The sequence below is a fragment of the Dendrobates tinctorius genome, unplaced genomic scaffold, assembly GCF_039654945.1.
Source record: "Dendrobates tinctorius isolate UK_male_01 unplaced genomic scaffold, ASM3965494v1 ptg000022l, whole genome shotgun sequence".
Taxonomy (NCBI): domain Eukaryota; kingdom Metazoa; phylum Chordata; class Amphibia; order Anura; family Dendrobatidae; genus Dendrobates; species Dendrobates tinctorius.
The window spans coordinates 19,383,358-19,409,744 of record NW_027361690.1 but is presented as its reverse complement, the minus strand read 5'-3'; the positions used below and the strand labels follow the sequence as shown (position 1 = coordinate 19,409,744).

At 39.8% G+C, this 26,387-nt stretch overlaps 1 protein-coding gene across 1 annotated transcript in view; it reads left to right on the top strand.

Moving 5' to 3' along the window:
• The window catches only part of FBN1 (fibrillin 1), a 373,121-nt gene that overhangs the window by 282,883 nt on the left and 63,851 nt on the right, over nucleotides 1-26,387 (top strand). The window contains exons 33-44 of the mRNA XM_073568456.1: nucleotides 10,828-10,950; nucleotides 11,739-11,861; nucleotides 12,268-12,393; nucleotides 12,525-12,647; nucleotides 12,794-12,916; nucleotides 14,211-14,375; nucleotides 16,817-16,885; nucleotides 17,114-17,239; nucleotides 17,794-17,916; nucleotides 18,919-19,077; nucleotides 23,435-23,506; nucleotides 23,592-23,717. Of these exons, the coding sequence (XP_073424557.1) occupies nucleotides 10,828-10,950; nucleotides 11,739-11,861; nucleotides 12,268-12,393; nucleotides 12,525-12,647; nucleotides 12,794-12,916; nucleotides 14,211-14,375; nucleotides 16,817-16,885; nucleotides 17,114-17,239; nucleotides 17,794-17,916; nucleotides 18,919-19,077; nucleotides 23,435-23,506; nucleotides 23,592-23,717 (1,458 nt within the window). The remainder of the gene's footprint in view (nucleotides 1-10,827; nucleotides 10,951-11,738; nucleotides 11,862-12,267; nucleotides 12,394-12,524; nucleotides 12,648-12,793; nucleotides 12,917-14,210; nucleotides 14,376-16,816; nucleotides 16,886-17,113; nucleotides 17,240-17,793; nucleotides 17,917-18,918; nucleotides 19,078-23,434; nucleotides 23,507-23,591; nucleotides 23,718-26,387) is intronic.

The window sequence follows — 26,387 nt, the reverse complement described above, 5'->3', positions numbered from 1 at the left end:
TGTTTGATCAAATACAGTATTACTAAGAACTCTGTATGATTTAAATGCACATTTTGCTTTTTACTTATTTAATTATAGCAGGGTTTTTTTCATTTTGTCTTTTGTAGGTTTTTTATGCTTTTTGGCCATATGAACATGCATTTATATGCTGCATGTGTACCAACTCAAACCAAGCTCAATTTTTGTGTATTTTTTTTTAGTAATACACATAGGTCTGCATGGATACACAAAATGATAGAACGTTTTAAATCAAAGCCATTTTCATTGAAATAGATAATAGAAACAGGGAATCAAAATGAATCTCAGAAAGCTAGAGATTATTCCACTTCTTCTATATTATTTTCGCATCTGTTTTTACAGTATTAATTAACCAGAACAGAAATTTGAAAAGAATTTGAAGTATCCACCACATTTTTGAGAGTTGCAACATAGAAGTGTTGAAAGTAACTTTCTGAGATCCATTTTGATCTTCTATATCCATTATCTACAATACTTGGTGACATCTGACAAAGACCCAAGGGTAAAAGGAGCTCTAGCTGCAAACTCTCCTTATTCACACGGGATGTGCCTAGCATACCACACCTTAAACATTGCCTTCTTTAGACCTCATTTTTCCAAGACACTAAACTTAATCAATTTAGATTTTTCTTCAGTTTTGTTTGCATTTCATATTTAGATTGATTGGAGAAATATATAAAAATGCTGGCAAAGTGTACACTATATTAAATGACTATATGGCCATCAGCAGTCACCTAAACATGTGCGTAATACCTACAACAGTCCAAAAGCATACCAGCAGCTTGCTTACATTGCTGAGTTGCATTCCTAAATATTTTTATTACTCACTGCCTATTCGGTATGTGGGACTCATTAATTGTAAATGCTTTTCATGACAGAAGATAAAAATCTTAGAGAGCATCTGGCTAATTCAAGCCATTGTATTAGCGTAAAGAATTTCTGACTACTTCCATCTCCTCCTTAATAAAGAGTGCTTCCGAAGATGAAGATATTCCTGAGAAATTACAATATGGTGTGGCTAATCCTGATCGGAGTGGGTAGGCTTGAAGTAAGTGTGGTTTCACATCTGAAATAGGGTATTGCGTCACTCTGTTTCGATGAGTGCACGGATAGGATACCACTCCGTATAGCAAATTACTAAAAAAGATTCCGGCGCTCAAGTAAAGATATTGAAAATTCAGTTTTATTATGCAATCACAAACAATACAGTGCTGTGCAAATTAATTGGGACAAAGCATTTTTTTAAGTAAAATCGTAAGTTTGTTACCAGTCAGTGGTTCAAACCAGTTTTAACTGCTTTGAACAGGCACTCACACCTGTTCAAAGCAGTTAAAACTGGTTTGAATCACTGACTGGTAACCAACTTACGATTTTACTTAAAAAAATGCTTTGTCCCATTTAATTTGCACAGCACTGTATAACGTTTCAGTCTTAAAGAACTTCATCAGACTGTAATAAGTATCTTTTCAAAATAACAATAAGTAGATGAAAACAAAAAGACATGGGAACAAAAAGAAAAGAAATATGGGCAGGAAAATTACAGTTACAGATAAAAAAATACAGATACTGTAGAGATCCAACTGTACGATCTAGACTCAAAACCGATAGACTATACATGCAAATCTAGGTATAGAGTTGTGCTCCAGTGGGGAAAATTAATGTTCAAGAACCCACTTTGGTCTTACATCATGATAACTTTCTAAAGATGAACGCCAAGAGGTAAGTCAACTATTGCTAACAAGATTTGTGGATCAGATGAGGCCGGTGTTCTTGTTCTATGTCTGTCTGCAAAATAGCTTTGCAGAGCTGCAAAACTGGGCAGATTTATATTGTGTCCAAAAACAATGAAAATAAATTCATATTTATTTCTTTATAAATGGGAGGAAGTAAAGTCACAAAAGTACAATCTATTGAGAAAATTACAAGAGGCACAAGATGAAACAAGAACAGTAAATAATTGGTGTTGCTGCCTACTGGATACTTTCCCTTTCCTATGTAAAAGCATAGAAACAGAATTTGAAGGCTGTTTTCCTTATTTTCTTAGATTATTAGGGGCGACCTTTCACTGTGGTTTTCTTTACAGTAATTTAGACATGAAATGTACTGAAGATATTCTCGACTTAGTACTAAAACACATACCATACTTTTGTGCAACGGGAGCCACCGCTTGTTGCTGACTTGAGCACAGATTCAAATCCAGAACATTGCTGATGTTACTCAGAAATGAAAAAATGGATTTTACAAGATGGGAAACAAGATCACCTGGCGGTGTGCACTTTAGGGGATTTAGTTAGCTGAGGGCAGACAAAGAATAATAAATTATCCACTCGCTTTGCAATACTGTAAACTACCATCATCAGTGCTACATCGTAGGGCTTTTACATATCACTGAAAGTGCACTAGTCATTGCACATCATTTTAATTTCTCTATGTTCCTTGTCCTCATATCTTCATTAGAACCTTAACCCCCGGAGGTATTTTCATTTTTGCGGTTTCGTTTTTTTGCTCCTCTTTTTCCCAGAGCTATAACTTTTTTATTTTTCTGTCAAAATAGCCATGTGAGGGCTTGTTTTTTGCGGGGCGAATTGTATTTTTGAACGACACCATTGGTTTTACCATAAAATGTACTGGAAAACAGGAAAAATTTCCAAGTGCAGTGAAATTGCAAAAAAAATGCAATCCCACAGTTTTTATTTTTTTACCATGTTCACTAAATGCTCAAACTGACCTGCCATTATGAATCTCCAGGTCATTACAAGTTCATAGACACCAAACATATCTACGTTCTTTTTTTATCTAAGTGGTGAAAAAAAAATCCAAAGTTTGATACAAAAAAAAAAATTGTGCTATTTTCTGATACCCGTAGCGGCTCCATTTTTCGTGATCTCACGTTGCGTGAGGGCTTATTTTTTGTGCGCCGAGCTGATGTTTTTAATGACACCATTTTGGTGAAGATACGATCTTTTGATCGTCCGTTATTGCATTTTAATGTGACCGAAAAAACTTAATTCTGGCGTTTTAACTTTTTTTCTCGCTACGCCGTTTAGCGATCAGGTTAATTCTTTTTTCTATATTGATAGATCAGCGATTCTGAATGTGGCAATTCCAAATATGAGTCTGTTCGATTTTTTTTATTGTTTTATTTTGAATGGGGTGAAAGGGGGTGATTTGAAATTTTATATTTTTTCTATTTTTTAATAACTTTTTTTAACTTTTAGCATGCTTCAATAGTCTCCATGGGAGACTAAAAGCTACCATAATCCGATCGGCTCTGTTACATACAGGCAATGATCAGATCACCTGTATGTAGCTGAATTACTCACTTGCTGTGAGCGCCGACCACTGGGTGCTCATATGAATCCGACAGTGACAATCATAGAGGTCTGCTGGAAGCCTCTGGTTGTCATGCTAACCTATCAGTGACCCGTGGCCATGTGACACGGGCACCAATATGTGAGATTTCTGGTGCGCTTGCCGGAAGCGCGAGTTAAATGCCATTGTCAGAGTTTGACAGCGGAATTTAACTAGATAACAGTCGTGGTGGATCGCGATTCCACCTGCGGCTGTTAGAGGCACATGTCAGCGGTACAAAACAGCTGACATGTGCCAGAAAAGATGTGGGCTCAGCGTCGGAGGCCACATCAAAGAGAGGGATTCCGACATCAGCGTACTACTACGCCCAACATCGGAAAGGGGTTAAAGGAGTGTCACAAAATATATAACTTTATAAAAACTTCTTGTTGCAAAATTGATTAAAGGGAGCCTGGCAGCGGGATTGTACACAGTAACCTACAGACAGTGTCAGGTCGGCGCCATTATACTCATTAAAATGATACCTTGGTTGATGAAATCCATCTTGTGGTTGTAGTTTAATCTCTATTTTCAGTTTTGAGTTAATGATACTGTATGCTCATGCAGCCAGTGGGGGTCCTTCATGTGGTGCTCTGATTAGGTATTCATGTTTATGGCGTTTGACAGGTCACTGATCCCTCTGTGACCTTCCCCCTAGTTTACATAATGAATATTATTTATATAATAAAAAATCCCCTTCTGCAGGCAGGCGCTGCACCATGATTGCATCCATATTGTGCATTTAATCATTGGTTTTGGTGGTATCCATAAATTTCTAAAAAAAACAAAAATCAGTTTGAAAATGGCGCCGGCCGACAATTGTTACTATGCAGGCGCTGGCATCTTTCTAGAGAAAAAAATTGCCACTTCCAAAATGGCGCTAGTGGCGCCTGCGCAGTAGCTTCTATCGGATCGCTGATAGATGCTACCGTGCTGGCGCAACCGTTGCCATATTAGAGGAGACAATTTTATTTTCTCTAGCATGATGGCGGCGCCTGCTCAGTAGCAGGAATCGGTGATCTGATAGCTGCTACTGTGCAAGTGCGGCCGGCTCCATTTTCAAACTGATTTTATTTTTTTTTTTAAGGAATTTGTGGATACCATCAAAGCCAATAATTAAATGCACAATATGGATGCAATGATGGGGCAGCGCAGGAGCCACCTGCCTGCAGAAGGGGATGATTTTTTTCAATAAATATATAATATTCATTATGCAAACTAGGGGGCAGATCACCGAGGGATCAGTGACCTGTCAGTAGTCTGCATTATGAATAGCTAATCAGAGCACCACGTGAAACTGAAAATGAAGATTAAACAACAACCACAAGACGGATTTTATCAACCAAGGTATCATTTTAATCGGTATAACGGTGCTGACCTGTCTGTAGGTTATTGTGCACAATCTTGCTGACAGGTTCCCTTTAAATGTGTGACGTTTTGACTTACCTTTGAGTTTCAAGGAGCCAAATTTCAGACTAGTTGTGTTATGGGGACAGGGATGGATCTCTGCACTGGTTCTCTCTACCTATCTTAATACAGGATGAAGCCAGCCTGGCACAGGCCCCTGGACCTGCAGAAGGCAATGCAGGGTTTATCAATTGATGTACATTGTTCAAATGGTTCTACATTATTGTGGAAATGGTTAATAAATAAGTCACAGATTAGATTAGACTTTATTTTGCAGTAAATTGCGCCAAAAATAGGTGCTAATATATTCCTGAATGAGTGCCATTGTCCGTCGGGCTTCAATAGTTTTAGCCTAAATATTTCTGCTGCCTTGTCATTGTAGATTGTTTCTATGTTCACAAATAAACATGTTTTATTTCCCCAATCACTCAGTTTCGGCTTCCACCCACTATCATGCAGCACATTCCCAACCCACACACATTCTCTTTCTCCTTGTAAGTAGAATTTAGAGGAGAATTCAGAAGAAAAACCCTTTTGCTCTTACTTACCTCTGTAACAGATGGAGGGCTTGTAGTAATGAGAACATGAGATCCCTATGGAAAAATGTAAAACATGACAAAGAGCCGTGTCGTTTTGGCCATTGCTAGTTTATAATGTAATAATTCACCACCAATTACATGCTCCATACGAGTGTAACAGTATGTGGAATGTAAATCTAGAGAAGCAAAAAGAATCTACTTGGTTTTTTCGGTTAAGGAAGCACCGAAAGCTACAAACCAGCTATTGATGACTAGGTGTAACTCACGCCATAGTTATAGTAAAACAATTAGAAATATGTTGTTATTATGGAGACTGGAGCGTTTATAATGTGTTTTATAAAACCCACTGGGCTGCAGGAAATGTTAATCCCCCCCGCACGGACCCCACCGACTCACCAGACAAATGCTTTTAACTCTTTACTTTCTCTGCTCAGGTTGCCTAATTATGTCACACGAAAATCAGCTAATAGGGCAATATTCTAATAATTCAGACAATCAGAGTTATTAAAGTTGACCCCAATAGTCAAGGACCAACCTAGGTCTGTTGAACAAGCATGCTGTCCAGCTTCTTATCTAATGTATTTCTAGTCATTATCCACAGAGAACTAACACAACATACAGATGCAGCCTTTACTAATCTAACACACAAGAGAGATAACGTGATGCAGAAATTAAAGGGAATGTGTCAACAGGATTTTACTATTTCATCTGTTTGCAGTATGATGTATAGTAAAAGACCCTGACTCCAGCGATATGTCATTTACTGGGCTGCTTGTTGTAGTTTCAATAAAATCAGTGTTTTAACAGCAGGAGATTATCACTAAAGGACTAGTTGTCTCATGTCATGTAGTCCTTCTCCTGCTGTGTGTAACCACACCCCCACCACTAATTAGCAGCTTTTTGCCTATACACAGTGTACACAGAAAGCTGCCAATCAGTGGTGTGGGTGGAGTTATACGGAGCTCAGCAGTTAGAGAACCGGTTGATCTGCAGCAGAGAAAAAAGAGAGTGAGTGACACATTGCTGTTATCTGGGTCTCTGCCCCTACATCATACCGCTCTCAGATTACATAGAAATAACTTATTGACAAATTCCCTTTACACAATAAATGCTATTCACTTTGTTTTGCTAGGTGCCGAGTTACATTTTTCTGCATCGGGATATATTTTTCATTTAAAGAATGGCTGCATCTGTAGCTAAAATGTAACATCATAGTCTTTGGAACAATAGGGCCTGTGTACATTGAGCGAGCTTTCAAACCAATGATGAAAGATGGATGGTTTCAAATGATGTTTCCTCATGTTGCTGGCTATCAATAGCGAAGAGTTTCCTTCTGGTTGGGTGAAGAGTAGAATTATCTGTCATCACTTTTGCAAGTTTTCCCACCTACAAAGAATGGAGAGGTATGTAATTTTTATCATAGGTACACTTCAACTGTGAGTGACATAATCTAAAAATAAAAAAAGAAAATCACATTGTATGATTTTTAAATAAATATATTGCATTTTACTGCATGAAATAAGTAATGGATCACCTATCAACCAGCAATAATTCTGGGTTTCATAGATCTATTAGTTTTTCTGTAAGAAGCCCTCCTACATTGCACTAATTACCTGTATTACCTGTATTAATTGCATCTGTTTGAACTCGCTACCTGTATAAAAGACACCTGTCCTTACCTGTACAACCCCACTTCAACCTCTCCACTATGGCCAAGACCAAAGAGCTGTCTAAGGACACCAGGGGCAAAGTTGTAGACCTGCACAAGGCTGGAATGGGCTACAGGACAATAGATAAACAGCTTGGTGAGAAGGCAACAACTGTTGGCACAATTATTAGAAAATGGAAGAAACACAAGATGACTATCAATATTTCTTGGTCTGGTGCTCCATGCAAGATGTCACCTCATGGGGTAAGGATGATTTTCAGAAACGTCAGGACTCAGGAATCATGTCCAGAACTTCAAGGCAGGACCTGGTCAATGACCTGAATAGAGCTGGGACCATTGTCTCAAAGATTACCGTTAGTAACACACTACGTCGTCATGAATTAAAATCCCGCAAGTCCCCTTTCTCATGCCCGTACATGTCCAGGCCCATTTGAAGTTGGTCAATGACCATCTGGATGATCCAGAGAAGGCATGGGAGAAGATCATTTGTCAGATGAGCCCAAAGTAGAACTTTTTGGTATCAACTAAACTCGCCATGTTTAGAGGTAGAAGAATGAGTACAACCCCAAGAACACTGTCCCAACCGTGAAGCATGGTGAGGAAAACATTATAATTTGGGGGTGCTTTTCTGCAAAGGGGACAGAACGACTGCATAGTATGGAAAGAGGGATGGATGGGGTCATGTGTCCTGAGATTTTGGCCAAGAAACTCCTTCCCTCAGTAAGACAATTGAAGATGGGTAGTGGTTGGCTCTTCCAGTACGACAATGATCAGAAACAGATAGCTGTAAGAAGCATTTGAAGGTCCTGGAGTGGCACAGCCAGTCTCAAGACCTGAACCCAATAGAAAATCTTTGGAGGGAGCTGAAACTCAGTGTTGCCCAGCGACAGCCCTGAAACATGAAAGATCTGGTGAAGATCTATTTAGAGAAGTGGGCCAAAATCCTTACTGCAGTGTGTGCAAACTTGGTCAAGAACTACAGGAAACGTCTGACCTCTGTAATTGCAAACAAAATTTCTATACCAAATATTAGGTTCTGTTATTCTATTGCATCAAATACTTATTTCATGCAATAAAATGCAAATTAATTATGTAAAAATCATACAAAGTGATTTTCTGGTTTTTATTTTTAGTTCCTGTCTCTCACAGTTGAAGTGTACCTAAGATAAAAATTACAGACCTCTCCATTCTTTGTAGGTGGGAAAACGTGTAAAATCGGCAGTATATCAAATACTTATTTTCCTCAGTGTAAATAACATTGTGCATTTAGTAAACACTGTTTTTGATCAAAAAAGCGTAGAAGCCATCCAACCAACGTCAAGGTGACGTCCTGTGTGAATATGACTGAGCAGGACTGAGTCCTGAACATGGAAACACAGCAACTGGGGAGCTTTTTAAATGCAATGTCCAGGTCAAAAAAAGGGATCCCACACCCTCACCTGCACATAATGCAGAAACTTGAGACTAAACTGAAAAAAATGAACTGGAGTGTAAAGGTCCCTTTACATTTAGCGATGCACCAGCGATCCGACCAGCGAACCGACCCGGTCAGGATCGCTGGTGCGTCGCTAAATGATCGCTAGAGAGCTGTCACACAGGCAGATCTCACAGCGGTGCAGCAGCGACGCAGCAGCGATGCAGCGCACGATACTTACCTTTCACACACAGCGATCCTGACGTCCTCCAGTCCGCCTCCACGCATCGTCGGGCGCTTCCTGCTGGGCTTCCTGCTGGCGCCGACGAGAAATGGAGCCGGAAATTCTCGCGCGATCAACAATGGACAGCAGGGGAGCCGGTCGGAGGTAAGTATCACACATAGCGATATTGCTAGCGATATCGCTATAACGTCACAAAATCGGTGACGTTATAGCGATATCGCTATGTGTAAAACCCCCTTAAGTTGGTATGCATGCAAAATAGGAGCATGTTCACTCTGGCCACAAAATAGACAAAACCCAAACAAACGAAATTAACGTATAGATAAGATGATGCTGATTAGTATGATAAAGTATGTTACAGATAAATCAAATAACCAAGCCAGAAAGAACATTTTAATCAAAGGGAGTTTCTGACAAGAGATCCTCTCTGTGGACCAAAACAGAGTCTCATTGGCTGGGGCAACACGGTGCTGGCTGCCTCTTCCTTTGGCAGTGCCAACTGATCAATGTAGATTACAGAAACCAGACCGACCTCTTGTAATCACCTAATTTCCAGATTGGCTCATTTATAAGAAGGCAGTGTCATTATAATGATGTGCTGTCCAGTCACTGGAGAATCTGAATTCCACTGCTCCTTAGGCCGGTATCCTGCGTTTTGCAAAACATATTTTTGGTAAAAGTTTTGCAGTTTTACTTCCTAAACTAAGTTGTTCTCAGAGAGTTTGTACTTGGGTAGCTGACAGTTAGGCAAGAGATCAATCTGAAATCTACTCACTGTGCCAAGATTTAGCATTTTCTCTGAGAATAATGACTTTGGATCACTTCTAGTAAGCATCCTATTATGGTTTTGACCAAATCACAGAGCAAATCACCACAACATTCAGTATTCAGAATAGTATGGGCAGGATGGACCGATTGTAGATGGTAGGCCAGAATTCTTGTCGTCCCCAGCAGCATGTTCACTACGTACATAATACACAACGTTATTCTAACCAGCTATGAGTATTTTCGATGTATTAGGATTTACGGTATTTATAGATGATTTAGGCAGGATCAATTGTCATTGCTTCTCTGTTCAGCAAAGTCTACAATTGGGGAATCAGTAGCTTGTGTCTAGTTAATTTGCTTTAAAGAGAATTGCCAGAAAATGTGCAGTGTTTGTTTTCTTAGCTAGTACAGGAATCTCCTCAAGCTCCCCGGACTCTTTCGTAAGATCCCAATATATCTTCGCGCCATTCTTTCCTTGTGTATTCATAAATGTGACATGTTCCACATTCCACAAGAAGAACAATGTACAAAATATCAATTTCCCAAGCTGTTCAATCTCTGTGGGAAAAATATATCCTAGTTGAGAGTACAAAGGATCAGCGAGGGGCAGCTAGGCTGAGATAGTTTGGAAGTGCTTTTAATTAACTCTCTCTAATGTTCATTGCTTACCACACAGGCTTGTAATTGAATGTGTCTCATTGTAATAAACGTCATATAAAGCCCAGGGGTTGACGTATGTCCTCTTGTGGAAGCCTTGAGGATCTCATAGAATGGGAAATCTATCATTTGTTTATGAGTTGCTAAAGAAAAGTCTGATTGGTTGCTATAAGCCATACCTCCATCTCTTACATATAATTATTTGGGACTTCACCCACTATGCTAGTGCTAGCCGTTGTTTTCATGGATAGTACCCATTCCCATGTTATTTTATGGGGCCGTGCACATGTCCAATGTTTACCTCGGACCGAGTGGTCCGTGGAAAAAAATCGCAGCATGCACAAATTTCATCCGATTATCGGATCGCCCTCGCCCATTCATGTCTATGGGTCTGTGGAAAAAATTGGACCGCACTTAAATTATTATTTTTCTCATTATTTTCCACACCTGAGAAAATCGTATCACACTCTGATCAAACTCACATCTGAGTTTGATTACAGTGTGATTAGCGTAGTCGGACCGATTTTCTGGCCTTGTAGTGATCAATCCTAATATGAGACCATCAATGTGATATCCTGGACTATTCTTATAAAGCTGTCATTAATATAGTATAATAATATCTGATCAAACATTAAATGTAGTTTACCTAATTAAACTTATGGCTAAACTAAGAAAATATATTATTTATGTTGAGTTCTCATCAATTGTTTTTATTGATATAATTTCAATGTTTTTCTGTTTTCTTTTTTTTTTTAACCAGATGTCAACGAATGTGAGATTGGTGCTCACAACTGTGACAGGCACGCCATGTGTACAAACCTCCCTGGAAGCTTTAAATGTAGCTGCAACCCTGGATGGGTAGGAAATGGCATCAAATGCACAGGTGTGGTGTTTTCTCAAGTTGTAATGCATTTTACTCCATTATACTATTCATCAAAACTTTGAATGGCGTGACGATCGAGGATGCATGCGGTCACTCTATTCAATGTCTGATGAAGACAGTAGAGTGCAGTGCTTGGCTGTTTCTGTCTGTGGCATGCCAATCTATTCATTGGACAATATCTTTTCTGGGAAAACCTTTTTGGAGATCTTAAGAATTTATGGCACATTCCCAGAATTGAACACAAATTCCAATATGCCCAATTGTGTTTAATGGCCATAGACATATTGTGTGATGTGGTGATGGAATCAGTCTTAGGTCTTGTGCAGACGACTGTATTTTCGGTCCGAGTGCAATCCGGCAAAACATCGGATATCACTCAGATCAATGTTATTCTATGGGGCCGTGTATATGGCTGATCTTTTCTTCGGACAGTGTGTCCAATTAAAAAAATTGTGACATGCATTATTCGCATCCGATATCACACTCAACCATTCAAGTCAAAGAGTCCATGGAAAAAAATCAGACCTCACTCAGATGATATTCGAATGAGGTCCGATGTTCATGTTCTGAAAAAATGGAGAAGATGGAAAATTCTTTTTTAGAACTTCTCCACATCCGAGAAAATTGGATCACACTATGATCACACTTTGATCAAACTCTGATCAGAGTCTAATTAGCATAATCGGACCAATTTTCTCCATTGAGAGAGAATACGGTCGTGTGACACCAGCCTTAGGTTGGTTTGTTATTTAAAAAATAATAGTAAATTCATTTGACATTTCTTGCAGATCTTGATGAATGTTCTAATGGAACCCATCTGTGCAGCCAAGATGCAAACTGCAAGAACACCATGGGATCATACCGATGTCTGTGCAAAGAAGGATATTTTGGAGATGGATTTGATTGCAAAGGTGAGTCTCTATTTGAATGTCCATTGAGGTTCTATATTGATTTTGACAAAAGTTTAAATCTAATGCAATTGTTTATACAGGGCTTTTTACATTTTTTGTTCTGTGCTGGGAAGGGACCTAACATTCGACAAACTGTTTGATATTATTATACTCTTATTGGCCTTTTTATTTTCATGGAGGTTGCTGTTGTCCTGATGAGATCACTGCAACAGATCAGCAAAGACATTAAAAATTTGGTCTGGTAGACGACTTGTGCGGTGTTATTGCCAACAAATAGGTCATCCTTGTTAGAACAGAGTTTTATAATTACAACAACAGGGATTTAGCTTCAAATAACACATAGTGAACTCTTAAGTTATGCCAAGAAGTCAAAGTGTTTAATAAAACTGTCTGCTCTTCTGGACAGATATTGATGAATGCACCGACAACATAAATCTATGTGGAAATGGCCAGTGTCTTAATACTCCTGGAGGATACCGTTGTGACTGTGACATGGGATTCTTACCGAGCCCTGATGGGAAAACATGTGAAGGTAAGATGGGCTGAAGGTATCATGGGTGGCAAAGGAATAATGAACATCTGTTTAGGTCAATCTATATGACTTACAATCAGTTCTAAACCTTTTTTGTTTTTATATTAAAAATAATATTCTTATATTTGTAGATATCGATGAATGTGCTCTTCCCAACATCTGCGTTTATGGAACTTGCAAAAACCTCCCGGGTCTCTTCAGGTGTGATTGTGATAGTGGATATGAGCTGGATAAAAGTGGTGGCAACTGCACGGGTAAGATCTAGATGACATTTCAACTGATAAAAATGGATACTGCTGTGTGGACTCACAGTAGTTTTTGTTAAGAAAACTGCCGTTGGACCTGGCTTTAATATGGTAAAACGGCTAAAAAAAATACATGTTTCTTCCTTTTTTTTAAGATGTGGATGAGTGTGCTGATCCAACAACATGTATAAGTGGAACATGTGAGAATACGCCAGGCAGTTACAACTGTGAATGCCCCCCAGATTTCCAACTCAACCCTACCCGAGTTGGATGTGTTGGTATGGCTTTTTAATAAATCTATGTCCTTGTTTTCTACTAGGTAATCCTCATCAAAATATTCATCTCATATCATGTAGTGTTAAATATTCTTAAATGGCATCAGTATGAATTTGTATTCATAAAATATCTGCTATTCTCCATTCCCTTACCTACACCCTTTTTTGATTTAAGCTGAGAGGTGAATTATCGCTCCTCAACAATGCTCAAAAATGCTTAAGGCTTTTAATAGGGCTCTGCAGAAGAGTCTCATGCCCACCATAGGTAATGATTCTAGGTGTATACAGAACACATTATGGTGTTACTATACCTCACAATGGCTATATATTTTATTACTCTGAATAGGTTACCGTCGATTGATTCCATAAGCATTTTGCCAAGCAGCAAGTTAAAGGCTTGCAAAATTATGAAATATTGTCTTCTGCTGCACATGTGGGACCCCTTATTGTGTCAGGACCTCCCATTACATGATTATCAACACTGTATATTAAATGCTCCACTTTAGTCAGGAGGCTTTGGGTATGTCACAGCACAATGCTCAACCCCTTTGCATGATGAGCATAGTAGATTCTGTGGAAGGTTTTATAGTCAATGTTCCCGATTAATAGTTTTAGACATATAGGCCCCAATTTATCAAGATGAGTGTTTGTCATGCCAGTCTTGGTGAGGGGGTGGTGGGAGGCGAGGTACTTGTTTCATTAAGAAGCACACCCCTCTTAATGACTAAGGAAAGGCATAAACTGGTGTGCGCCTCCCCACACATCTTACTCCAGTCAGAGACTAAGGTATGCCATGACTCTTCATGGATTTGATGAATGGGGTTCATCATGCCTTGTCAGGCCCTTGTCCAACCTCAGTTCCACCTACTTTATCAGAACTGGGAAAAAAGGCTTGAAAACGCCAAAAGTCGCAAAATTTTTGAGCTGTCTTGTTTTGCACAAAAAATGTTCAAACATTTCAAATCTATTTACGCCAGTTTTCTTGATTGAAAACTTTGATGAAATGAGGCCATCAAAAATATCGCTATACTTCATAGAATCAAATGTCACATGTAGCTTATATAAAAATGAAAATTTAAGGCACTTGTTTATCGCCTTAAAAGAAAATGCCATATGTAGATCTGGACACTACTGGTTAAGTCAGCTCGAACCATGATAGTGTACCACATCTGTTCTACTCCTATATTCTCCCCTTCTCCACCCAAACTTTCTATGTTAAAAAATGTTTAATTAAAATATTCTATAAAAAATTGCTACTATAACAGTATAATAATATATCATTTTTCCTATCGCACAGATACTCGGTCTGGCAGTTGCTACCTGGAGGCAAAACCACGAGGAGATAATGGCGACTTGGCCTGCAGTATTGAAATTGGTGTTAGCATATCCAAGGCCTCATGTTGTTGTTCGCGTGGGAAAGCCTGGGGAACGCCTTGTGAACACTGCCCACCTGTAAATTCCAGTAAGTGTCATACGTAGGTGGGATAGATACCTGATTAGTCATCTATGTGTCAGGTAAATGTTCTTTACCAAAAATGTTTTGATCTTCAAGACTCAAGACTTTGTTTTTTATAAACTAAAAATCTCGACATTGGTTATGCAATTTTTCTTGTTGAATATTTTATCTATCCTCCTTATTACAATAATGGAGGGAAAATGAATTTCAAGTGGAAGAAGTGCATAGTTGTGAGTCCATTATTGGACACAAATTTCTTAAGACCTGGCATGTTACTGCAAGTATGCGATATGCATACTCCCGGCCACATTCCGACTAGACTGTTTCCAGCTTCACGCAATACACTTGCAGAGAGTGGGGTGGCATACATCTAGTTGGAATGTGGCCGGGAGTATGCCTAGCGTATATTCGCGGTCATCATGACTGCCATTCCCATCGCTGGCACCAGAGAATCATCAGAGCGCACAGTGCTCGTGATGTGAGAATTGAAAAGTTTGCATTCACATAGAGTGACTGTGGACTTGTAGTTTAAGACCAGATAATCCCTTTAATCTAGAAGTAGTTTAAGGCAAGAGCCTATTGATGATGGATTCTTGACGGATGGTATCTGTCAAAGTCATATGTCGGACTATACGTTTGTTTAACATCTTGTGCCATAAATCTTTACTCACAAATTAAGGAAGGCTATATCTGTATCTACGTTGTTGACTTTGTTCCTGAGTGTTCAAAAGAGCATAATTACATTCTCAGAAGATTTGGACTGAATTACGGTAGTTATTTGTAATATTGAGAAAATATTAGGAAATTATTATATTGATTTAACAAATCCCAACTGGAACTTAAGAATTAATGAGAACCCATTTTCTGTTCCAAAAAGCACCAAACTATAATTGTGTTACCGTATTTTTCGGACCATAAGACGCACTTTTTTCCCCAAAAATTTTTGGGGAAAGTGGGGGGGTGCGTCTTATGGTCGCAATATACTCACTTCCGACCATGGCTGGAGGCTGGTGCAGGTACCGCGGGGCTCTGTGATGTGGTGGTGGCGGCGGGCTGTGCTCCGGAGCAGGGGCAGCGTCTCTCTGTGCTCCGTGAGGGGCTCTGTCGGCGTTTCCTCAAAGCCCGGAGGCCCCCGCACATCCGTTGCTGGCTGCCGCCATGTTGTGGTGGCCTCCGGGAACATGGACGCCGGGAAGATGGCCGCCGGTCCGGGGACGGCGCATGCTCAGGCTCAGATCTCGTCCCGAGATCTCAGGAGACGAGATCTGAACCTAAGCATGCGCCGTCCCCGGACCGGCGGCCATCTTCCCGGCGTCCATGTTCCCGGAGGCCACCGCAACATGGCTACAGCCAGCAACGGATGTACGGGGGGCCTCCGGGCTTTGAAGAAATGCCGGCAGAGCCACTGCTCCTGCATCGGAGCACAGCCTGCTGCCACCACCACACCACAGTGCCCACCTGCCCCAGCACAGCCCAGCTTCCCCAGCACAGCCCACCTGCCCCAGCACAGCCCAGCTTCCCCAGCACAGCCCAGCTTCCCCAGCACAGCCCACCTGCCCCAGCACAGCACACCTGCCCCAGCACAGCCCAACTGCCCCAGCACAGAGCCGCCACCACCGCACCAGCCTGGACCACTGAATGAGCCCTGTGACCACTCCTTCACCTGTGCCGGATCCCTTCCCTGGTAAGCTGAATTCGGACTGTAAGACGGACCCCCATTTGACACATTATTATTTTTTTCTCTATTTTCCTTCTGAAAATTTGGGGTGCGTCTTATGGTCCGGTGCGTTTTATAGTGCGAAAAATATGGTATATTCACAAGCAACATGGTGTGTGTGGGTCTTTGCGTCCTTGTACTAATGATGTACAAGCCTTAAGACCCCGTTACACATAACGATGTCCCAGCGATCCCACCAACGATCCGACATGATGAGATCGCTGGGACATCGTTAGGCTGATCGCTGGTGAGCTGTCACAAGACAGCCCCTCCAGCGATCAGGACCAGCGACGCTGGACGCTGGTTTCTAATGTAAACATCGGGTATCCAGGAGCCGCGGCTCTTGGATACCCGCTGTTTACCTTGGAAACCAGCATACACGCTGGTTTCTAATGTAAACAGCGGGTGTCTAAGAGCCGCGCGACTCCTGGATACCCAATGTTTACATTAGAAACCAGCGTCCAGCGTCGCTGGTCTCTAGCTGCCACACGCAGTGATGCGTGCTGGCCAGCAGGAGACCAGCGATCAAAAAGCGGCCCAGGCCGATCGAGCACGATCAGCGATAACCGGTAGGGGGGCCTGTCGCTGATCCCCGTCACACACAGCGATCTTGCTGGCGAGATCGCTGTGGCGTCACAAAATCAGCGATCTCGCTATCGAGTGCAGATCTATTAACATAGGAATATCGTTACATTGATGAAAGATAAATACTAATAATGTTATTTTTCAGGTGATTATAAAGTGTTGTGTCCTGGAGGAGAAGGTTTCAGACCAAATCCCATTACTGTTATTTTGGAAGGTACGTTTGATGGAAATTCTTGAAATAAGTTCATTTAATCAGGTCATTTTCAAACCTTATGCCAAATCACACATCCAGTTGGAATACTTTTTATTCCACAGTTTCTGGCTCTCTGAAATATATCTGACTGAATTTTGATCACAATTAATCCAAACGTTTATGGTGTTATTTCACGATCCACAATGCAGATTGTGAAAATCCTGATTTGCCTTCTTTACATTATTTTAGATATCGATGAATGTCTGGAGTTACCGGGTCTTTGTCAAGGAGGAAAGTGTGTCAATACCTTTGGTAGTTTCCAGTGTCATTGCCCAACTGGCTTCTTCCTTAATGAAGAGACTCGAGTCTGTGATGGTAAGTCAAATCTTCCCAAACATGCAGGTTCATGCTCAAGATTCTTACAATGTACATTAACATTAATGGACAAATCCTCGCAGATCGAGCCTCAGCTATGTAAAGAGAACCTTTCACCACTTGATAAATGTCTGTTGCAGTAAATACTAATATTTGCCAAAAATATTAGTTCTAGATAATCTTTTATAATAACTTTGCATGTAATGATCCTCTATATTCATCCTGAATATTCATAAATAAATTGACAACTGAGTGTTACCACTCCCGTTGTCAAACAAGTGTGTCCTTACAGTGTGACACAGCTCTGATTGGTCCTTGTCAAACTGCATAGGGACACACCCCCAACTGGTAACACCCAGTTGTCATAAACTTCTAAAAAGAATAGCATTTTGCTGTGTCTACATGTCATCAGCCTCTGTCCTTGGGGTACATTCACCTTGGTGTCATAAATTATTAATACATTTTACACTGAATACTTATGTATACACTATAAGACTTAAAGACATGTTTTACTGTGTCAGATCTAATAATATATGTCTATAATTCTATTTAAGATGTCAATGAATGTGATCAACCTGGAATATGTGGACCTGGAACCTGCTACAACACGGTGGGAAATTATTCTTGTATATGCCCACCTGACTTCATGCCTGTGAATGGAGGAAACAACTGTATGGGTAAGTTGTGGCTAATCCAAGCACTGACGTAAAATTATTAATATTTATTGATTTGAGTTGTGGAACTGACCACTTTTTGTGTGAGTTTGTAACATTTTAATTGGACCCTGCATTGAACAGCCACGAGACATGCATCCAAGGCGACTCGAACATAGTATTAGAGCACTCCAAAAACACTCTATTACCACTCGAGCATGCTCAGATAACACCTTATCCCCGAGCATGCTCGTTCATCCCAACTACTCATCACTTTGTTTTAAATAGATGACCTTCTATAGATTTCTAATAGCAAACACATGCTGATATAGCACGTAGGTATAAAGTTTATATAAAGTGTATAATAAATGCCAAAAAAAACCCTGAAAATTCAACACCAAAGGAGCACTCCAATTAAGTTTTATCAGTCATTAAATGTTGCAGTAGATGAGTATATTATTACATTCACAGTGAAACCACTGCCTCTTTCCAAAAGCAAAAAAACTAAATTTGAAAACAAGCAAAAACTCTTTGTTCATTTTTGCTTTGCACGTTTTTGTATACCAGTTCTCGCTTGGAAATCCATCCAGACCTTGATTTCTAGAAATTCTGTGCTCAGCTTTTCCCCACATGAAGCTCTTCACCCTCCAGTTAAGCTACAGATGACTTAATTTACATTAGCCTTTACAGAGTTGTTGAAATATCAGGCTGTGGATTGCCAGATCTATAAACAGTTGTAATAGTACATCCAAAAAATATGTCAAATGACAAATATAAATAGCGTCTGGCTAAACGTTGTTATCCAGCATGAAGGGTTCACACCTTCCTGGCAATAACATATACGATAGGAGCAGCTGTCTGCTGGCTAATCTGGTTTATTGTCTTTTTCAAGTGTACTTCGATTTTATCTTACTGCTAATATGAAAATATTCGATTCTTCTGACTTTTTCTAAGGTTAAATAAGGTGATTAAATATTGACTATTAATTCATACGTGAATGACCTGCTCTATATCTTTTATATGTAGACATGAGAAGAAGTCTGTGCTTTAGAAACTTTTATGCCGACAATCAAACTTGTGATGGAGAATTGCTTTACAACATGACAAAAAAAATGTGTTGCTGTTCATATAATATTGGACGTGCGTGGAACAGACCCTGTGAAGAATGTCCATTGCCAAGCACTGGTGAGTGTATCAGAAAAATGGAACCATCTCGTAATCTGAATGCACTTAGACATATGTATTTACACGTTTCTGTGGCATTCAGAGAACTAGAATTGCACTAGAACCGATCACTAATTGACTAGGGTTTAAAGTTGAAATACTTTTAGAGATTACGTGACCTCGATAATGATTGGGGAGTCCAGATTCACGGACCCCAGACAATCATATCTTCTTGAATTTATCAGTTGACCCCATCAGCATTGAAGAGAAACAAAACCCTTTTTTATATCTCTTCACCAATGAGGGAGACAATCAAGAGGTATTATCTTTAAATCTGATGAAGGGGGATTTCCCGATGTGCATGATTGTGTGATCAATGGAAATTATTTTCAAGGGAATCTGTCACCCCATTTTTGGCCTATCAGCTGCCGGCACCGCCATCAGGGGCTTATCTACAGCATTCTGTAATGCTGTAGACAAGCCCCTGATGTAACCTGAAAGATAAGAAAAGAGAGTTAGATTATACTCATCCTGGCATTCGGTCCGGTCCGATAGGTGTCGCCGTCCGGTCCGGCGCCTCCCATCTTCATACGATGATGTCCTCCTCCTTGCTTCTCCCTCGGCTCCTGCGCAGGCTCACTGCTTTGCCCTGTTGAGGGCAGAGTAAAGTACTGCAGTGAGCAGGCGCGGGACCTCTCTGACCTTTCCCGGCACCTGCACACTGCAGTACTTTGTAGTACTGCTGTAGATAAGCCCCTGATGGCGGTGCCGGCAGTTGATAGGCCCAAAATGGGGTGACAGATTCCCTTTAACAGTAAAGTAATCCTTACCAAAGGACATGAGAATTTGGGAATCATTTTCATTACTACTGAGCATTGACAACACTTTTGCTTCTTCTCTATCCTGAGTGGTGTAAAGTGTCTGTGGATATCCAGGCGAGAGCAGTCAGATAAAATAGTTACTCCATTTATCTTCTACTGAGTTGTGTCTACCTAAGTTAATTGTTTCTATGGTGTGCTAGTAGATAACTAAGGCCGGGATCACACTTGCGAGTGCAATGCAAGAAATTCGAGCAAGTCTCTTGCCTCATTACCCGGCACTGCCACCGGTGGTTCGGACCGGAGCATTCAGCTGCATAGAAATACATAAATACATGCAGCGGCACACTCCTGTCCCAGGTGCCAGCTGCAGTGCCGGGTATTGAGGCGAGAGACTCGCGCAAGTTTCTTGCATTGCACGCGCAAGTGTGACCATGGCCTAAAGGCGGAAATCCATTCCTTTCTCCAAGACTGTCAATGAAAAAGTGGAAAATAACATTTTTAAGTTTTTTTTAAGAGCTAGCATAGTAGAAGTGATCTACTATCACACTATACAAGATAATGACATATATTAGTCTCAGGGCAGTTTCCCTGGAGTTAGGGGTTTGTTTTTTTTTCAGTTCAATTTTTTTTTTTATTCTTATTAATTCAATTTAAAGAAAAAGAGAAATGATAGAAAATATATAAAACTTATTCATAAACCTATCTGTAACCCACAACCACAAAGAGGAGAGAAGTGAAAAAAAAACATGAAAACAATCCATCAATCAATAATTTTGACCCAAACATCCAGGATGTTCTTCCTATGTTTCCTGCTGGAAGTGTCCTGTGGTTTATGCGTATAGATAAGAGCATTTGTAAGAGTAATCCAATTTTTACAATAATTACCCTTGCAAATAATATTAAAGTAATTGGGTCCCCAAGTGGGACCTGACAAGTCTATTATGTCTTTTGAAAAATTACTGAACGACAAAAATACAGCTGGGTTGGGTTTAGTTTGGAGACAAAGCAGATGGTCATCATAGGGGTTTGTATAATAGTCTTCTAATAATCGTGTAAGGATACTCAGGAGATAGCTAATAAAATATTGGTAGAAAATCCCACGCTCAGCTTGCTCAACTTTACTGGAGAATTAAAAACTTCATAGTGTATTCCAAAGATTCTTCACAGGATGTAATTCCTCTCTCTCTTTGCTATGGGTAATGGCTAACATAGTAGCGTATGCAGATTTAGGTGTTTCCTTATCTGTCATATAACTCATTAACTATAAAAGTTACAAAAAAGCATAAAAGTATTTTCTTTAAACCAAAAAATGTTTAAAGTTTTTCACAGGTACAAGTACAATATGCTTATCTGCAAACAACCATGTGTTAAGCCAAGATAGTCCTGCCCCAACTTAAGTTTGATATTAGTAATAATAATTTTTGCTTTTTAGCGCCACGGCACTTTACTACTCCCTCGCACTTTACAATTCCGAGGGAACATGTACAAACAAAATAAGATATTACTGAGTAACAGACAATTCAACACATACCAAGACAAGTGCTCGCAAACTTACAATCTATGAAGAAATAGGGGAAACAGAAAAGGTAAAAATAAAACTGCTTGTTACAGTTGTGTCCAAAAGTTTACACACCCCAGCAGAATTTTTGTTTTCTTGGCCTTTTTTCAGAGAATATGAATGATAACACCAAAAACTTTTTCTCCACTCATGGTTAGTGGTTGGGTGAAGCCATTTATTGTCAAACTACAGTGTTTTCTCTCTTTAAATCATAATGACATCCCCAAAAATTTAAATGACCTGATCAAAAGTTCACATGCCCTGATGATTTTGGCCTAATAACATGCACAGAAGATGAGACAAATGGGTTTGACTGGCTACTAAAGGTAACATCCTCACCTGTGACAAATGCGAGGAAAATTGTTCGTGATGCAACATAAAACCCACAAATGACAACAGCTGAAATATTGGACTCTCTGAAAACTAGAGATGTGGCTGTTTCAAGATGCACAATAAGGAGGCACTTGAAGAAAAATGGGATGCATGGTCGAGTCATTATGATTTAAAAAGAGAAAGCACAGTAGTTTGACAGTAAATGGCTTTACTCAACCACTAACCATGAGTGGAGAAAAAGTTTTGGTGTTATTATTCATATTCTCTGAAAAAAGGCCAAGAAAGCAAACATTCTGCCAGGGTATGTAAACTTTTGAGCACAACTGTATGTAAGGTCCAGCCATCAATATAATAAATTGGGGCATTAAAATAAGGCTGCATGGATGAGTGTCTGTGCAATCCAGTGTCTGTACAGTACAAGTAAAGATACAACGTGTTACTGAGTGTGTGGAAGGGGGAACAGGGGATAGTTAGATTAGTCAGTTGGGGCTAGTCTAAAATGAAGCTAGTCTAAAGAAACATGTTTTTTGGGGCATGCCTAAAACTGTGGATACTGGGGCAGTGCATTCCAGAAAATTGGTCCAGCATGAGAGAAGTCTTGGAGATGGGAGTGGAAGGTTCAGATTATAAAGGATATTAGTCTTCAGTCATTAGCAGAACATAGAGCTAGTATTGGGTGGTAGACAGAGATGAGACAGAAGATGTAGAGCGGTGCAGAACTGTGGAGCACTTTGTGTGTGTGAGAGTGGTAAGTTTATATTGTATTCTGTAGTGGAAGGGCAACTAGTGCAATGACTGACAGGGTGGCGGCATCAGTCTAGCAGCTGGACAGAAATATGTTCCCGGCTGTTGCATTCAGGATGTGCTGGATAGGAGAGAGTTTAGTAAGAGGGAGACAAATCACAGCAACAGTAGGAGTTCTTGCTGAGTCAAAGGTAAGGAAAGGATACATTCTCGAGATATTTTTGAGGTGTAGGTGAGATGAGTGAACAAGTGATTGGATATAGGATCTGAACGAAAAATCTGAATCATATATAACCTCAAGACAGCAGGCATCCTGCTTTGGAATTATGAGAGAATCACACACGGAAATGGCAATGTTGGTTTACGTAAGTTAGTAGAGGAAGGAAACACAAGGAGGTCAGTTTTAGACAGATTCAGTTTTAAATAGAGGGAGGACATAGCCAGTTTTCTTCTTGGCCTCCAAGTTTCTGTTTACGATAATACTTTTTTATGACCCTCATTCATTTTTATTTCCCACTTTCATTCATATCATCATTACTCAATTAATATACATAAGCCATTGTCAATAAAAAAACATTTTTAAGGCACAAGAATTCTAATAGAAACAAATTACCCTAACTTTATTAAAAACATCTCAGTTATATGAACTCAAGTCCATATGAACTCAGCAAACACAAATTCTATATCTACTACATAGCTGCATTATTTACGGTCAGGGAGGAATTCTAGGAAAATTAGATCTTGCCTACTGCTGCATCACTAAAGATCGTGGTCACAGGCGTCAACAGTAACATTACTTCTCTGCAAGGTAATGGTGCCACTTACTAATCTAAAAAGAATGCTACGTACATGTTCAGTCATTTTTAGAACGCCAATATACCTTTTATTATTTACATACCCTATTTCTTGTTTTTCCATGCAGATGACTTTGCGGCACTGTGTGGAAGTGCTCGTCCAGGCTTCGTCATTGATATCTACACAGGGCAACCAATTGGTAGGCTTAATGCAAATTTTCTACTTTATTATGTAGCATATGCCCATATAACTGAATATATTACTCTAATCTTTGTGTCCTTCAGATATTGATGAATGCAGAGAAATTCCTGGAGTTTGTGAGAATGGAATCTGTATAAACATGATCGGGAGCTTCCGTTGTGAATGTCCAATGGGATTTTTCTACAATGACAAACTGCTGGTCTGTGAAGGTAAGCAAGAAGCTAATATGCCTGGTAAGAACCACCACCAAGTCCTTGTCATATGTGTAAACCTTGAGAGCCCCAATACACTCACCAGTCACAACCAGAATAAATATTTCTTCCTTTTTCTCTAGATAGTTGCTCTTGTCGGAATGTGTTATTAAACAAGGTGTCATTTTAGAGCGCCTCTTTGGAAAAAGAATTTAGAAAATGTATAGTGGAAAAATGGCTGACTTTATTCTATATAGTTCAACAAAGACATAAAAGTACACAATTTAGATCTTGTTCACAATTCATTTACGGTAAAGAGTCTGAATCTTTCTAAATTACGTCTGCTCTAGCTACGGTATGCCCTCGACACATATTATACAGCACAAAGGCTTTGGGGAAACATTGCACTTACTTAGGCTACAATCTGTAAGTTCCTATCTGTACCACATCAACAAGACTTCAACTGAGAACATCTGAAACTTAAAACTCAAGTATCCAACGAGGTAAATAAACGGGCAGCATATTTGCCAATCTGTAAACACGGCGGAGGCTTACAGGGGGTAATAGTGCCATTCATAAAGTTTCTGTGCAGACAGAGAAGCAGTCATGGTGGAAAGAAAAGGGTAAATTCTCTAACTGAGGAAGCAAACAGAACTCCAAAGGAGGATAAACAGGATACTTAGCCGAGCTACTGCTGTAGGCTTCATTTACGCTTTAGAATATAGTACATATTCCATTTTCATGAAGAACACAGCCTACAGCTCTACCTCTGCAGTACGAGCTCTGCTTCTGTGTCGTAGTGTAGGGAATTTTCCAAGATCATTTGCTGGTTAATCGATTTGTTTAAAGGATCTAATATCTTGTTATGCAAATTAGCTCCCTACACAAAAAAGGAATTTATATCACAAGTGTCACCTATTGCAGGTAGCTGCCCTCCTGTCAGAGGCATAATAGAGTCCTATGGGCACCATTGGAAAATTGGGACCTCGGCTCCCACCGGCATGTTCATCAGATGTACATTCCCCTGTAGCGTTCTCGCTCCTCGTTCACTCGGAACATAAAATATATAAATTTCACAGAAGGCATGGCAGTGAGATCATTTTCTAAGCAATACTTTTAAATAGCAATCATACAGTTACAAAATAACAAGTATCACCGTATTGTTACTGAACAATTCCACTATACAAAAACTAATATACCAATGATAAATAAAATATAAGGGATAAAAATCGCCACACAGTGACCATGTATTATCACCACACAGTGTCTGAGTAACATCCTGATACTGAACAAAATCCACTATGAATGTAATGTTCCCCATTCTGTAATAATGTTCACCATCCTGTAACAATGTCCTCTTGCCTGTAATAATGTCCTCTTCTGGACTTTATTCTGTAATAATATCCCTCATCCTGGCCGTTATCCTATAATAATGTTCCCTGCCCTGGCCCCTATCCTGTAATAATGGCCTCCTATACTGGCCCCTAACCCTTATTAATGGGCCTCTATCCTGTAATAATCTTCCCCATCCTGGCCGTTACCCTGTAATAATGTCCTCTTCTGGTCTCTATCCTGTAACAAAGTCTCCCATCCCGGATATTTTCCTGTAATAATGTCCCCTGCCCTGGCCACTATCCTGTAATAATTGCCCCCATACTGGCCCCTAACCATACTAATAGACCTTGATCCTATAATAATGTCCTCCATCCTGGCCATTATACTTGCAAGGAAGAGAATGGGTTCTAAATTCCAATGGATCAGGTTACATTACTCCTTACTTTGTCAGAAAATTAATATTGTATAAGGGAGTAGAACACCAAGAATAGGCACAAAATGGAATGTTTTTGAATGCTTTTAATTTTGTACCCTTGTATCCAAACAAAGTTATTACATCGCAGAGTGAAGTACAGCAATGTTTCAGGTCATTCCACATTCCTCTATATCCACTGCATGTTGTACCACTGGGTCCTTTTTCCTATGGACAGTAAATTTCCTCTCTGTTTCTCTCTGGATCCTTAGACAGCCCAGTGATTCCATCCCTTCATATACTGGTACAAGTGGATATTTTTTCATCCAAATTATTTATTCCACACATTCCCTATTAATAGCATGACACAGGGTACATTACCCGAAACGTTGATATACTTCACTTTTCGATGTACTAACTTTTTTGGATATAAGGGTAGAAAATTTAAAACATTCAAAAACATTCAGTTTTGTGCCTATTCTTGGTGTTCTATTCCTTTATACAATATTAATTATATCTCAACCTGACCCCTATCCTGCAACAATGCCCCCTCTTCTGTAAAAATGGCCACCATATTGTAATAATGTCCCCCATCCTGTAATGTTGTCCACCATCTTGGCCTTCATCCTGTAATAATGACCCCCATGTTGTAATATTGTTTCACTATCCTGTAATATTGTCCCCTGTCATGTAATATTGTCTCCCATCCTGTAATAATGCCCTCTGTCCTTGCCCCCATCCTTTAATAATGGCCCCCAGCCTAGACCCCATCCTGTAATAATGTCCCCTATCCTGGCCTCCATATTGTAATAATGGCCTCCATCCTGGCTTCTTATATATAATCTTTTATTATTGTCATTCATTCTGGTGCTCTTCAAAAATACATTTAAAGTGAAAAAACAAAACAATTATTTTACTACACCTCATTTGCATGACAAACA